Below are 15,979 nucleotides of genomic sequence, written 5' to 3'. Positions count from 1 at the left end.
TGGGCACGGTGGCTCATGCCTGTAATCCCAGCACTTTGGGAGGCCAAGGCGGGTGGATCACCTGAGGTCAGGAGTTTGAGACCAGCCTGGCCAACATGGTGAAACCCCGTCTCTACAAAAATACAAAAAAATACTAGCTGGGCGTGGTGGCAGGCACCTGTAATCCCAGCTACTCGGGAGGCTGAGGCAGGAGAATTGCTTGAACCCGGGAGGTGGAGGTTGCAATCAGCTGAGATTGCGCCATTGCACTCCAGCCTGGGCCGCAAGAGTGAAACGCCGTCTCAAAAAAAAAAAAGAAGCAGCACTGTACAGATAGCAGCTGGTGTTAGTTACCAAACAGAGTTGAAAAAAGCTCAGACAGGGCCCAACTCTTGGCCCTAGGGCGAAGGTGGCTTTTATTTCCTCTCTTGGGGAAGGAGGGGGAGGGAGCTCTCCCAGGCACATCAACCTAAGGAAGGGGTGGTTGCGCCCCCAGCAGCGAGGGGCTGGAATTGCTGATCATTCGGAAGGAAGGGTTCGTTCTTGTCCACTTCCTGGCCCTTGGCTGCAGGGTGTGCTGGCAGGGGTCACTCCCCTTGGGGTGGCAGCTCCTGCATCAGTGGAGGCACAAGGAGGTATCTGCTGGTGTTCACAAAGAGGAGGGGGCAGGTGCCCTGAGTGAGGGAGAAAGGGCTGGGGTGGCCGACCCCACGCCAACGCCTGCCCAGTATGATCACTTTCATAAGGCCTGGCTGGTGGGACTCCTCCCAGGAAGGCCCTAAGGGGCCCCTTGGTAGCGCTCCATGCGATGGCTGGTGCTTTAAATGTCCATCTCAAACTGTGACTCTTCGCCTGGGGAGAGAGGGGACAGAGGGCCAGGTCAACAATGGGTGAATGCTTGGTATATGAGGCCATTCTTTCATTGCTATAAAGAAATACCTGAGGTTGGGTAATTTATAAAGAAAATAAGTTTTTTTTTTTTTTTTGAGATGAAGTCTCACTCTGTCTCCGAGGCTGGAGTGCAGTGGCCCAATTTTGGCTCACTGCAAACCTCCGCCTCCTGGGTTCAAGTGATTCTCCTACCTAAGCCTCCCAAAATAGTAGCTGGGATTATAGGCACCCACCACCACACCCAGCTAATTTTTGTATTTTTAGTAGACACGGGGTTTTGCCATGTTGGCCAGGCTGGTCTTGAACTCCTGATCTCAGATGATCCACTCTCTTCGGCCTCCCAAAGTGCTGGGATTACAGGTGTGAGCCACCGCACCCAGCCAAGAAAAGAGGTTTAACTAGCTCATGGTTCTGCAGGCTGTATGAGCATGATGCCGGCCTCTGCTTGGCTTCTGGGGAGGCCTCAGGGAGCTTTTACTCTTGATGGAAAGCAAAGCGGGAGCAGGCATGTCACATGGAGGAAGCAGGAGCAAGAGGGTGGAGTGGTGCTCCCACACTTTACAACAACCAGATCTCGAGAGAACTCATTCACTATCATGAGGATAGCACCAAGCTGTGAGGGATCTGTCCCCATGACCCAAACACCTCCCACCAGGCCCTACCTCCAATACTGGGGATTACAATTTAACATGAGATTTGGGCAGGGAAAAATTTCCAGACTATATCACTTGGGCTGACTCTTTTGTTGTTTTTGCTTTTTCCTTAGGGACAGAGTCTCACTCTCTTGGCCAGGCTGGCGTGCAGTTATGCAATCATAGCTCACTGCAGCCTTGACCTCCTGGGCTCAAGTGATCCTCTGGCCTCAGCCTCCCAAGCAGTTGGGATTACAGGCATGCAGCACCATGCCTGGCTAATTTTAAAATTTTATGTAGAGATGGGGTCTCGCATTGTTGCCCAGGCTGGTATTGAACTTCTGGCCTCAAGTATTCATCCTGCCTCAGCCTCCCAGAGTGCTGGGATTTCAGGCATGAGCCACTGTGCCTGGCCACCAGCTGATGTTTTTAGGGGCCAGGGAGAGCCCCTACTTTTTGAAAGTGGATAACTTTAGTTTCACAGGCTCACAGCTGGAAGGAAAATAAGCTTGAGATGAATCATGCTGTGAGTCTCGTCTGATTCAGATGAAATTCAGGACTTTGAACTTTTGAGCTAGGACTGCAACGTGTTAAATCTTTGGGGATATGGGGACCAAATTAATATATTTGTATATGAGAAGTACATGAGTTTTGGGGGTCCACGGCTGGAATGCTATGGTTTGAAATTCATAGAGAAACTTAATCCCCAATGTAACAGTATTAAGAGGTGGGGCCGTTAAGAGGTAATTGGGTCATGAAGGCTCTGTCCTCATGAATGGATTAGCCCATTCCTGGATTAATGGGTTACCACAGGTGTGGGCTAATTATCACAAGAGTGTTATAAAAAGCCAGCTTGGTTCTCTCTCATGTGTCCCTCTTGCCCTGTGATGCCTTCCGCCATGTTATGATGCAGCACGAGGCTCTCACCAGAAGCCAAGTAGATGCTGGCACCATGCCTTTGGCCTTCTCAGCCTCCAGAACTGTAAGAAATAAACCACTTTTCTTTATAAATTTCCCAGTCTCAGGTATTCAGTTACAGCCATAAAAAAACAGACTAAGACACAGGCAACTATTGTCTGTCCTGTACTGTGAGGTTCCCAAGGTAATTATGAATCATGTCCTGCAGGCCCTGGGGAGATTAATTCTGCTGCTGTCAGCAGAGCAAGCCCAGCTGAGGTCCCTGCTGCTTCCTGTCTGGACCTGGGGTACGGCCTTCCGGGTGAAGGGTTGGCGGGTTCCAATTTGATTATAGTTGCCCGGAAGTGCTTACGCTGCATCGTCTTGCAGCAGAGAACTCCAAAACTCTGCCAAGCCAGTCAGGATGCCACAAAGAGTGCATTCACTTACACCACTACCACAGTGGCTGCTCTAATTACTCTGGAGGTGGGGACAGCAGGAAGGACCCAGCTACCAAATGTCAAATCAGCAGAGACAACTGGCTGTATTGTTTCTACCTGCCTTCATAAAGATCCACTAGGGGACCAACAGCTCGACAGGAGGCATCCCGGATGTATTTCTTATCTTGTAGACGTGTAATTTCCCAAAGGACAAGTACACTGTGTCTTTGATAACTTGTCTCGCACCACAAACATCATGGGTGTGTTCCAAGTGGAAATGCTTCAGAGACAATTACACAGAGGCAGATACTTATGAAAGTTGCTGTGTGAAGCCGCTGACATTTCAAACAAACTCCCCACTAATTACATGGCCCAACGGTGCCAGATCACCTTTCCTGAGGTGCCTGGGCCCCTTTCAGGGGGAAAGTTGCTACCAATGAAGAGTTCAACCTCCTCACCCCTACTCTCACCCTCTGGGCTCTGAGCTGCTCCTTAGAGGTAGGGCAGAGTCCCTGCTGTTCCTCCTCCCTGGAATTCCCCCCAGTAGACAGACTCCAGGAGCCTCATACATTCTCTTTCCCAAGGTAGAGCCTGGCCAAGCCCCGACACTCACCGCCTGCCCGCTTATCTTCTGGGCTATTGCGCAGGTGGCTCTGGCTGGCTTCTGTGGGGGGCTCATCACTGGAAGGGCTGGTGACCCCGGGAATGGTGGGCAGATCCCTCGGGGGTGTTTTGGTCACAGGTGAGTTCCGACACTCCATCAGGAATTTCCGGTCATAGATGATCCTGGTACCTAGAAGGGCACAGGGAGGTTGGTCAAGCCACCTGCAACCTCTTGCCTGCTGGTTTTTCCACTTTTTAAAGGCATGGCTGCAGTAGAGGCAGCAGATTCTCCTGAAAAACCCAGAGGAGGCTGGGTGCGGTGGCTCATGCCTGCAATCCCAGCACTTTGGGAGACCAACGTGGGTGGATCACCTGAGGTCAGGAGTTTGAGACCAGCCTGGCCAACATGGTGAAACCCCGTCTCTACTAAAAATACAAAAATTAGCCAGTGTGGTGGCGGAAGCCTGTAATCCCAGCTACTCAGGAGGCTGGGGCAGGAGAATCACTTGAACCTGGGAGGCGGAGGTTGCAGTGAGCCGATGGCACCACTGTACACCAGCCTGGGTAACAAAGGGAGACTCCTTTTCATATATATATAAAAAAAAAGCCGGAGTAGTGAGGCTTCTTGGGGGCCTGCCTGCCACCCAGAACTCTGCTACCTCCAAACGGCCCCGACTCCCCTTCACATGGAATGATCCGATGGAAGGGGTCCGCAGGCCACTGACTGCACCTGTCTTCCCAGAGCTCTGTGCACACTGTGCTCTGTCCCTGTAGCCCCTCAGCTCACTCACCCACCAGGGCTCAGTGTTAATTACCCATGACAATCACATACCATGGTGGAAAAAATGCATTTCTATTCATTATTCAGTCCTGTCCTTACAGCTTTCCTGTGGGATACCCAGAATAGCTGCATTTTACAAATGACCAAACAGAAAATTAAGTGATTCAACCAGAGTAGTAAAAATAAGAACTTTTGCCGGGTGTGGTAGCTCACACCTGTAACCCCAGCACTTTGGGAGGCCAACGTGGGAGGACTGCTTGAGCCCAGGAGCTTGAGACCAGCCTGGACAACTTAGAGAGACCTCATCTCTACAAAAATGGTAAAATGAGCCGGGCATGATGGCACATGCCTATAGTCCCAGCTACTCGGGAAGCTGAGACAGGAGGATTGCTTGAGCCCAGGAGGTCCAGGCTGCAGTGAGACCCTATCTTAGAAAAAGACAGTTAAAAAAAAAAAAAAAAAAGAGAAATGCCTGGGCTTTGCGGAGAAGAGCCACAGGCAGGAGTGAAGGGTGGGCTCTCCTTGCCCCCAAAGGCTCTCCTGCTGAGCCCCTCCTTTGTGAGGCCCCCAGTGTGTCCTGCCAGTGTCACTGACCTTGGAATTCTACCCCACTCTCCCAAGTAGCTGGGATTATAGGTGTGTGCCACCACGCCCAGCTAATTTTTTGTATCTTTAGTAGAGACGAGGTTTCACCATGTTGGCCAGGCTGGTCTCAAACTCTTGACCTCGTGATCTGCCCGTCTCAGCCTCCCAAAGTGCTGGGATTACAGGCATAAGCCACCGCGCCCGGCCCCTTTATATCTTTTTAAAGCTACCTTCTATTTATGGCAAGTGAATCTGGTGTTCTATATGTAGTAGTGATAGCAATTCCTTTTAATATACAATAATATAATATATTATAGATTCTATAATAAAATAATGTAAATTAAATTCAAAAGCTAAGATGATATAAAGAAATATTAAATATCTGTACAAGTGGAATGCAAGGTATGGTAATAATTGTGCAGATAAAATATGAATAACCCAAGTTTGGGAATCATGATTTAAAGACTTCAGGAATGCCTTTCCTTAGCAATAACCTTGAAATCTCCCCTTCACTTAGGGGCTATGATGAGTAGCATTCCAACAGCTGAGATTCATTTCTTACACTTTATTTTACTTTTTTGATTTTTAATTTTTATGGATCCATAATAGTTGTACATATTGAGATTCATTTCTTGATGCTCAGCACTGGACTCTGTAAACCCCTGGAAAGGCACCAGTTTCCATCTCGGAGTCTGAGTGTGAATTCCTGAAACGGGGCTCTGTGCTGAGGACAACCTGAGATGCTGAAGGGCAGAGGAATGCAGAGAGATACCTAAAGATAAACTTCACCTGTTGGCCGTGTTCCTCTAGTCTGGCTGTGGCCCCTCCAGGCAGTCACTGGTCTTACTCTCCTGTCCCCTTGCAGGACAGGCAGTAAAACTGAAGCTGACAGCCCTCCTCATTGTCTGTGGGACTCCAGCGCACAGCTGTTTCTTAGGAGGAGGGGTGTAAAGGAAAGAACCAGGGTGCATTTGGGCTCCGTTCCCAGTCAGCTGTGTGACCCTATGCACCTTGCTCCTTGCACCTCCTGTTTTGGGCCTCCGTCTCCTCATCTGTAAAATAATGCATCTTCTAGGTATGAATGCTTATGAGCCCAGATTACAAATGGAGAGCAGTGGTGCCCTCTCTTTGCAGGGCGGGGTGACAGTGAGGGGAGGTAAGGGAAGACCAATTTCTAACTTTTTTTTTTTTTAAACTGACCCAGATTCGTTTTGGTTCTAGAGGCCAGATGTGGCATTGCTCCACTCTGCAAGGCTTGGGGTTGTACAATCTCTCCTCCTCAGAGGGGAGGGAAGCCCAGAGACCCCAGGGTCCAGGCAGCAGGGTGGGGACTCAGTGGACAAGTGGCTGGACATCCTGGCTCCAGATGGGACCACTTTTTTTCTGTTGTTTCTTAATCTTTGAGACTCGGCAAGAGTCCCCCTCTTCTTGTTTCCCCCCAACTTTGCTTTTTGTTTCGAGATGGAGTCTCGCTCTGTCACCCACGCTGGAATGCAATGGCACGATCTTGGCTCACTGCAATCTTGACCTCCTGGGTTCTAGCAATCCTCCCGCCTCAGCCTCCCCAGTAGCTGGGACAACAGGCATGTGCTATCACACCTGGCTAATTTTTGTATTTTTTGGTAGAGACGGGGTTTTACCATGTTGGCCAAGCTGGTCTTGAACTCCTGACCTCAAGTGATCCACCGGCCTCAGCCTCCCGAAGTGCTGGGGTTACAGACATGAGCCACACTTTTTTTGTTGTTGTTGGTTTGTTTATCATAGCGTGAAACCTAAGAGTTAAAGATTCAATAGTCTCAAAGAAGAGCCCAGGGGCCAGCAACCATCTGGAGAGCCTCTTTAAAGGTCATCAGCCCCTGGTGACTTTTTAAAAATTGTGATGAAATACACATAACATTGACCGTCTTAAACATTTTAAGGAGACAGTTCAATGGTGTGAAGTAAATTCTCAGTGTTGTGCTACCATCACCGCCAATCATCTCCAAAACGTCTTCGTCACGCGAAACTGAAACTCTACAACAACTCCCCTTCCCCCGTCCCTCTAGGCCCTGGCAAGCAGGGTTCTACTTTCTTTTCTTTTTTTTGAGACGGAATCTCTTTTTTTTTTTTTTTTTTTTTTGAGACGGAGTCTCGCTCTGTCGCCCAGGCTGGAGTGCAGTGGCGCAATCTCAGCTCACTGCAAGCTCCGCCTCCCGGGTTCACGCCATTCTCCTGCCTCAGCCTCTCCGAGTAGCTGGGACTACAGGCGCCCGCCACCACGCCCGGCTAATTTTTTGTATTTTTAGTAGAGACGGTTTCACCGTGTTCTCGATCTCCTGACCTCATGATCCGCCCGCCTCGGCCTCCCAAAGTGCTGGGATTACAAGCGTGAGCCACCGCGCCCGGCCTTGAGACGGAATCTCGCTCTGTCGCCCAGGCTGGAGTGCAGTGGTGTGATCTCGGCTCACTGCTAGCTCCGCCTCCCGGGTTCACGCCATTCTCCTGCCTCAGCCTCTCCGAGTAGCTGGGACTACAGGCGCCCGCCACCACGCCCGGCTAATTTTTTGTATTTTTAGTAGAGACGGGGTTTCACCGTGGTCTCGATCTCCTGACCTCGTGATCCGCCCGCCTCGGCCTCCCAAAGTGCTGGGATTACAAGCGTGAGCCACCGCGCCCGGCCAGGGTTCTACTTGCTGTCTCTCTGAATTTGACTACTCTAGGTATCTTATATAGTGAAATCGTACAGGATTTGCTTTTTCATGACCGGCTTATTTCACTTAGCATAATGTCCTCAAGGTCCCTCCACACTGTAGCATGTGATAGGATTTCCTTCCTGTTGAAGGCTGAATAATATCCCATTGACAGTGTGTGCGCATTTTGCTTATCCTTTCCTCTGACTGAGGGACACCTGGGTTGCTTCCACTTCTTGGTTATTGTGAATAATGCTGCTAATGAACATGGGAGTACAAATACTTCCTGAAGATCTTGCTTTCACCAGCCTAGCCAGCATGGTGAAACCCCGTCTCTACCAAAAATACAAAAATTAGCCAGGCCTGTGGCTGGGCGCGGTGGCTCACGCTTGTAATCCCAGCACTTTGGGAGGCCGAGGCGGGCGGATCACAAGGTCAGGAGATCGAGACCACTGTGAAACCCCGTCTCTACTAAAAATACAAAAAATTAGCCGGGTGTGGTGGCGGGTGCCTGTAGTCCCAGCTACTCGGAGAGGCTGAGGCAGGAGAATGGCATGAACCCAGGAGGCGGAGCTTGCAGTGAGCCGAGATTGAGCCACTGCACTCCAGCCTGGGTGAAAAAAGCGAGACTCCGTCTCAAAAAAAAAAAAAAAAAAATTAGCCAGGCCTTGTGGCACACGCCTGTAATCCCAGCTACTCTGGACTGAGGCAGGAGAATCGCTTGAACCTGGGAGGCAGAGGCTGCAGTGAGCTAAGATCGTGACACTGCGCTCCAGCCTGGGCGACTGAGCAAGACCCTGTCTCAAAACAAAACAAAACAAAACAAAAAAACAGGCCAGGTGCGGTGGCTCGTGCTTGTAATCCTAGCACTTTGGGGGGCTGAGGCAGGCGGATCACCTGAGGTCAAGAGTTCAAGACCAGCCTGGTCAACATGGTGAAATCCTGTCTCTACTAAAAATACAAAAATTAACTGGGCGTGGTGGCACACACCTGTAATCCCAGCTACTTGGGAGGCTGAGGCAGAAGAATTGTTGAACCTGGGAGGCAGAGGTTGCAGTGAGCCAAGATCATGCCACTGCACTCCAGCCTGGGCAACAGAGCAAGCAAGACTCTGTCTCAAAAAAAAAAAAAAAAAATTAAATCATCAATTATACTTAAAAGTGAAAGAAAAAGCCTCTGTGCCCTTTGTCCTATGGCTATCACACTTACTTAAAAATAAGAATCCTAATTTTACCTAATAAAATCAGAGTATTTCAGTTGGGGAGGGGTCTGTGAGGAGTAAACAGCAGCGTTCAGAAAGCTGAAGGCCGGGTGAGGTGGCTCGCACCTGCAATCCCAGCACTTTGGGAGGCTGAGGTGGGAGGATCACTTGAGCCCAGGAGTTCGAGACCAGCCTGGGCAACATAGCAAGACCTTATCTACAAATGTTTTTTTCTTTTTTTTTCCTTTTTTTGAGATGGAGTCTCGTTCTGTTGCCCAGGCTGGAGTGCAGTGGTGCGATTTCGGCTCACTGCAACCTCCACCTCCTGGGTTCAAGCAATTCTTCCTGCCTCAGCCTCCCAAGTAGCTGGGATTACAGATGCCTGGCTAATTTTTGTAGTTTTAGTGGAGACGGGGTTTTGCATGTTGGCCAGGCTGGTCTTGAGCTCCTGACCTCAGGTAATCCGCCTGCCTCGCCCTCCTAAAGTGCTGGGATTACAGGCGTGAACCACTGCGCCTGGCCTACTAAAATTTTTTAAAAATTAACGAGGCATGGTGGCATGCGCTTGGAGTCCTAGCTACATGGGAGGCTGAGGTGGGAGGATCGCTTGAGCCTGAGAGATCGAGGCTGTGGTGAGCAGTGATTGCACCAATGGACTCCAATCTGGGAGACAGAGGGAGACCCTGTCTCAAAAAAAAAAAAAGAAAAAAAAAAGACAAACCTCAAAGCCTGGCTGAAGACACTTGCTGCGGAGCTACTTGGTGCTGGGGACACTTGGCCCCTGTACAAGATCAGGAAATGGAAAAACGAGTGGGTGGGATGGATGCCAAGGTCCCTTCAGGGCTGCTGGTCAGGTGTGGTCTGACAGAAACCTCTGTGTGTGTGTCTGGCAGGTGGAGTGGCATCACGCTAGGGTGGCCTCCACATAAAACTCTTTAGCCAAAGGTGGGGGCTACGGCTGGGCGCAGTGACTCACATCTGTAAATCCCAACAGTTTGGGAGGCCAAGGTTGGAGGATCACTTGAGGCTGGGAGTTCCAGACCAGCTTGGCCAACACAGAGAGACCTCATCTTTAAAAGTAAAACAGGCTGGGTACAGTGGCTCACGCCTGTAATCCCAGCACTTTGGGAGGCCGAGGCAGGCAGATCCCCTGAGGTCAGGAGTTCGAGACCAGCCTGGCCAACATGGCGAAACCCCGCCTCTATTAAAAATAGAAAAATTAGCCGGGCATGGTGGCACACACCTAATCCTAGCCACTCAGGAGGCTGAGGCAGGAGAATCACTTGAACCTGGGAGGCGGAGGTTGCAGTGAGCCGAGATTGTGCCGCTGCACTCCAGCCTGGGAGACAGAGCGAGATTCTCTCAAAAAAAAAATAAAAAAAATATATAAATAAATAAAAGGAAAACAAAACCTCTTTAGCTGAGGTCCTATGTCCTCACCAGGCCTGTCTTGGACTCCTCTCTACACTGGGGAAAATGACCCATCTCCACTAGGTCACTATAAACAAAGAGTATGAAGTGCTTTCGAGGATCAAAGCGACTTCAAGATGGCAGAGCCATGACATTTTTCTCCTACTCCTCTCAAAAGTCATGACAAACACCAAGAATGAGAAGTACAAGCAGGTTCTCCAATCTGGATGCAGGGAGAGCTCCAACTGTCACCCCAAATCACAACAGGTAAAGACAGAGGCAAGTACAGGAGCGATCAACCATCTCATGGGGAGGAAGCGGGTGACACTGAAATGCAGTGAGGTGGGGGTGGAGCAAGTTCTCCGTTTGCCCCAGAGAACCCCAGGAAGGTTCAGGAATTAGGCACAGCATGGAATCTGGGGATGGGGGCTGATAACAGGGAGACTGCTTGGAAGTCTGTATGGAAAATGGAAACCCCAGGTTCTTACCAGCATCTAGCAGCTGCCCTGAGGTTTACTCTTTTTTTTTTTTTTTTTTTTTTTGAGACGGAGTCTTGCTCTGTCGCCCAGGCTGGAGCGCAGTGGCGCAGTCTCGGCTCACTGCAAGCTCCGCCTCCCGGGTTCACCGCATTCTCCTGCCTCAGCCTCCCGAGTAGCTGGGACTACAGGCGCCTGCCACTACGCCCAGCTAATTTTTTGTATTTTTAGTAGAGACGGGGTTTCACCATGTTACCCAGGATGGTCTCGATCTCCTGACCTCATGATCCACCCACCTCGGCCTCCCAAAGTGCTGGGATTACAGGCGTGAGCCACCGCGCCCGGCCGAGATTTACTCTCTTAAGCAAACTTACCAGAGGGGTGCCAGGTGTCCCTTGCCCCAAGGAGAAGGGTGACAGGGAAATTAAAGTTGACCTCCTGAATGGTGAGCCTTAAGCCCTCTCCTCTCCCCTGCTTCAGAATAAAGAGTGAAGATAAAGACCTACAGAAACTGATTGTGGCATGGGGGTCCACAGTGAATAAAACCAGCTAGCCACCAGATGCAACCTATCAGTCTCTGGGCCTCACAAAGGACTCCTGGTCAGCTCCTGAGTTCCCCACCCTTAAATAAAAACAGCCAGGCCCGGTGCAGTGGTTTACACCTATAAGTAATCCCAACACTCTGGAAGGCTGAGGTAGGAAGATGAGTTGAGCGTAGGAAGTTGAGGCTGCAGTGAGCTATAATCATGACATTGCACTGTAGCCTGAGCGAAAGAGCGAGACCCTGTCTTTCAAAAAAGAAAGAAAGAAAGAAAAGACCGAGGCAGGCGGATTGCCTGAGCCCAGGAGTTTGAGACCAGCCTGAGCAACACAGTGAAATCCTGTCTTTACAAAAAAGACAAAAATTAGCCAAGCGTGGTGGCACACACCTGTAGTTCCAGCTACCCAGGAGGCAGAGGTGGGAGGATCACCAGAGCCCAGGAGGTCCAAGGCTGCAGTGAGCTAAGATTGTGCCTCTGTACTCCAGTTTGAATGACAGAGTAAAACCCTGTGTCAAAAAATAAATTTAAAAAAATTTTAAAAACCAACCAGTCAAATGTTCCCACACATTTCTGAGAAAGGCTTGTAGCATTTAAGGCGAGATCTAAGCAAATCAACAGGAGGAAACAGGTAATAAAGGAAGCAGAAAACCTTAAAGAAAAACAAAAGAGGCTGGGTGCGGTGGTTCACGTATACAACCCCAACACTTTGGGAGGCTGAGGCGAGTGGATCACATGAGGTCAGGAGTTCAAGACCAGCCTGGCCAACATGGTGAAACCCCGTCTCTACTAAAAATACAAAACATTAGCTGGGTGTGGTGGTGCACACCTGTAGTCCAGCTATTCAGGAGGCTGAGGCACGAGAACCACTTGAATCCAGGAGGCTGAGGCTGCAGTGAGCTGAGATTGTGCCACTGCACTCCGGCCTGGGGAGAGAGCAAGATTCCATCTCAAAAGAAAAGAAAAAGAAAAAAGAAAAAAGAAAAACAAAAGGACAAAGAGAGATGAACAATAGGCAAAAAGATAATAAATTAGGGGTCCAATATTGGATGGCAGGGAGTCCAGAAGGAGAAAAGAGAAACTAATAAAAGGGAATTTACTTTAAAAATATGAAGAAAGGCCAGGTGTGGTGGCTCACGCCTGTAATCCCAGCACTTTGGGAGGCCGAGGTGGGTAGATCACTTGAGATCAAGAATTTAAGACCAGCCTGGACAACATGGTGAAAACCCATCTCTACTAAAAATACAAAAATTAGCCGGGCATGGTGGTGTGTGTCTATAATCCCAGCTACTCGGGAGGCTGAGGCAGAAGGATTGCTTAAACCCACAAGGTGGAGGTTGCAGTGAGTTGAGATCACGCTACTGCACTCCGGCCTGGGAGACAGAGCGACACCCTGTCTCAAAGAAAAAAAAAAAAAAAAAGAAGAAGACGGAAATTTTCCTGAATTGAAAGAGATGTATTGAAATTGAAGCTCCCCTTTCAGTAAGTAGTGCAATGAATTCAAAACACTCAGTTAACGTCATTGTGAAATTCACAATACTGGCGATAAAGAGAAAATCCTTTATAGGATTTTCAGGTATACACAAGGACAGGGAATGAGAAGGGCATAAAATGTCTTAAATGGCAAGATTGGAAGCCTGCAAACAGTGCCTCGATGCCTTCACCATCTGACGGAAAATTCATTTCAACCTGCATCTTATCCCCTGCCAAACACAAATCAAGTAAAAGTATAACAGAGATACTTCTCTTTTTTCTTTTTTTTTTTCTGAGATGGAGTTTCGCTCTTGTTGCCCAGGATGGAGTGCAATGGTGCAATCTCGGCTCACTGCAACCTCCGCCTCCCAGGTTCAAGCAATTCTCCTGCCTCAGCCTCCTGAGTAGCTGGGATTACAGGCCTGCACTACCACATCCAGCTAATTTTGTATTTTTAGTAGAGACGGGGTTTCTCCATGTTGAGGCTGGTCTTGAACTCCTGACCTCAGGTGATCCGCCCGCCTCGGCCTCCCAAAGTGCTGGGATCACAGGCGTGAGCCACCGTACCCGGCCTCTCTTTTTTCTTTTTTTTTTTGAGACGTAGTCTCGCTCTGTCTCCCAGGCTGGAGTGTAGTGGCGCAATCTCGGCTCACTGCAAGCTCCGCCTCCCGGGTTCACACCATTCTCCTGCCTCAGCCTCTCCGAATAGCTGGGACTACAGGCGCCCGCCACCACGCTCGGCTAATTTTTTTTGTATTTTTAGTAGAGATGGGGTTTCACTGTGGTCTCGATCTCCTGACCTCGTGATCCGCCCGCCTCAGCCTCCCAAAGTGCTGGGATTACAAGCGTGAGCCACCGCGCCTGGCCTTCTTTTTTCTTTAAATTAAATTAAATTTTATTTTTAGAGACAGGGTCTTGCTATGTTGCCCAGGCTGGTCTCAAACCCCTGGTTTCAAATGATCCTTCTGCCTCAGCCTCCCAAAGTGCTGGGATTACAGGTGTGAGCCACCACGCCTGGCCATAGAGACATTTCAGAAAGAATACAGTAAGATGTGTTCTGCCAAAATTATAGAAAGACTAGGGCTTCAGGGAACCCCACATTGACAGTTGTGTGGCAGGGCTGGAGCAGCCAAACCGTTACTCCAAATCTTGTCTTAGTTCAGGAGAGAAGGAAAAAATGGGCAGATAAATCTAGAAGTCCAACTGTGTGCAAGACCTTACTGTGAGGCATTTTAGAGAGCTTCTGGAAGGTATGGGAAAACCTAAATGAAAACTAAGCACATTTTTAAAACAAAGCAATTATTAACTCTGCTTTTTTTTTAAAAAAAATATAAAAGTGGAAATGCTATTATTATAGATAGTACTTGGCTCAAGAATCATCATAATAAAAACAACAAATGTTTACTTTTAATTTTAGTTTAAATTTTTTTTTTTGAAACAGGGTCTTGCTCTGTCACTCAGGCTGGAGTGCAGTGGCGCCATCACAGCTCATTGCAGCCTTGGACCTCCTAGGCTCAGGTGATCCTCCTGCCTCAGCTTCCTGAGTAGCTGGGACTACAGGCAAGTGTCACCACACCCAGCTAATTTTTGTATATATTTTTTTGTAGAGATGGGGTTTTAACATGTTGCCTAGGGTGGGCTGGAACTCCTGGGCTCAAGTGATCCACTGCACCCAGGCTGTTTTTGTTTTTTGTTTTCCTTAAAGACAGAATCTTGCTATGTTGCCCAGGCTAGACTCAAACTTCTGGGCTCAAGTGATCCTCCCGCCTCAGCCTCCTGAGGAGCTGGGATTACAGGTGTGTGCCACTGCACCTGGCTGGATTTTTAAAACTTTGAAATGTAATTTTATTGGGACAATGATGGGAGAGGGAGAGAAAATACAGAAGTAAAAAAACCTCATTTATCAAAAAAGCAATTCAGGCTGGGCGCAGTGGCTCATGCCTGTAATCCCAGTGCTTTGGGAGGCCAAGGTGGGTGGATCACCTGAGGTCAGGAGTTCAAGACCAGCCTGGCCAATATGACAAAACCCTGTCTTTACTAAAATACAAAAATTAGCTGGGCATGGTGGCACGTGCCTGTAATCCCAGCTACTTGGGAGGCTGAGGCAGGAAAACTGCTTGAACCCGGGAGGCAGATGTTGCAGTGAGTTGAGATCGTGTCACTGCACTCCACCCTGGGCAAGAGAGTGAGACTCTGTCTCAAAAAAAAAAAACAAAACAAAAAAACCCAAAAACCCTACACTACACCTTAACTCCCATGAACTGTATTCAAGTATAGAGACTACTGCAATCCAGGGACAAAAGTGTTAATCCTTACCCACATATTTGCCGGTCTTTGCTCAATCCTTTTTCCTGAAAGTAGGTGTGCTGGTCTCATTTATTTACTCACTGAACCTCTACTTTTTACTAGCATCATGCGAGGTGCCAGGGATTTAAAAAAGTCAGATGTAGTGAAAGCGCCTAGATCTAAACCTTATCTAACTTAGTCGAGAAAGACCTGTAAACAAGTGATTACAGCCAAGTGTGTGAAGTCCACAGACAGGTGTAAGGGGAGACCACCGAGGGACACAGATCCCAAGTCCTCCATCTTCCTGCTTCCAAGCAGCCTGACCCTAAACCCCTGGCCCAGAGAAACATCCATCTCAACCCAGTTCTGCAGTGCCCAAGGGGTGAGGGAGGTGAGCTAAGGTTGACCTTGATTGCCAACCCAGAGAAGCAGAGCAGGGAAACCCAGAACCCCGCCTCCCAGCAGGGCAAGGGAAGAAGAGAGGAGCACCCCTACACCTCAAACCATTTGTGTAGCTGGGATCCAGCCCGTCGTGTGCTGGGGGTAGAGTTCAAGGTTTGGTCTTGAACTAGCTGGGGACAGTAACTGAGGCTCATTCTACCTGAAATCCTTTGGAAACCCAGCTCTGTCATTCCACTTGCTAGCTCTCGCGACTCTGGGCAAGTTATGACTTAAACTCTTTGTGCCTCAGTTTCTGCTTCTGCAGATTGGCGACGACAATGATGATGATGATGATGACAGTGCCAACTTCATAGGGTTACTGTGTGGATTTGAACAGTGGCTGACACAATGTAAGCCCCATACAATTCTAGTTATTATCATGACCTGCAGGGTCCAGGTGACATATTTCACCATTTATTCAGTCCCATCCTAGCAACCAATTATCAGTCAAAGCAGGGATAAATCGGAGGACAGGTAAGCAACTCAGGAGAGACACTTGGAAAGGACAAGGTGAGGGCGTCCTGCCTCCTTTTTAGGCCCACGGAAACCAAGGACCATCATGAACTTCAGCATGTTTCTTAGCCAGTATCCTTCAGGATTTTAAACTGCAAATGTGCACCAAATATAGGAATGATATTTTTTTTTCAAGGCATGCTTTGTGGTGACAGTAGTTTGC

General features: G+C 49.0%; 1 protein-coding gene across 1 annotated transcript in view; it reads right to left on the bottom strand.

Annotated features, from left to right (window-relative positions):
* Nucleotides 1–369: 369 nt before the first annotated feature.
* EIF4EBP1 (eukaryotic translation initiation factor 4E binding protein 1) overlaps nt 370–15,979 on the bottom strand; it is a 31,116-nt gene continuing 15,506 nt past the window's right edge. Inside the window, exons 2-3 of the mRNA XM_055296001.2 lie at nt 3,453–3,632; nt 370–831 (exon numbers count right to left, since the gene is read on the bottom strand). Of these exons, the coding sequence (XP_055151976.1) occupies nt 800–831; nt 3,453–3,632 (212 nt within the window). The 3' untranslated portion in view covers nt 370–799. The remainder of the gene's footprint in view (nt 832–3,452; nt 3,633–15,979) is intronic.

The sequence above is a fragment of the Symphalangus syndactylus genome, chromosome 10 (genome assembly GCF_028878055.3).
Source record: "Symphalangus syndactylus isolate Jambi chromosome 10, NHGRI_mSymSyn1-v2.1_pri, whole genome shotgun sequence".
Classification (NCBI taxonomy): Eukaryota; Metazoa; Chordata; class Mammalia; order Primates; family Hylobatidae; genus Symphalangus; species Symphalangus syndactylus.
Note: the sequence above shows the minus strand (reverse complement) of the source record. Positions and strands in the feature narration are given on the sequence as shown.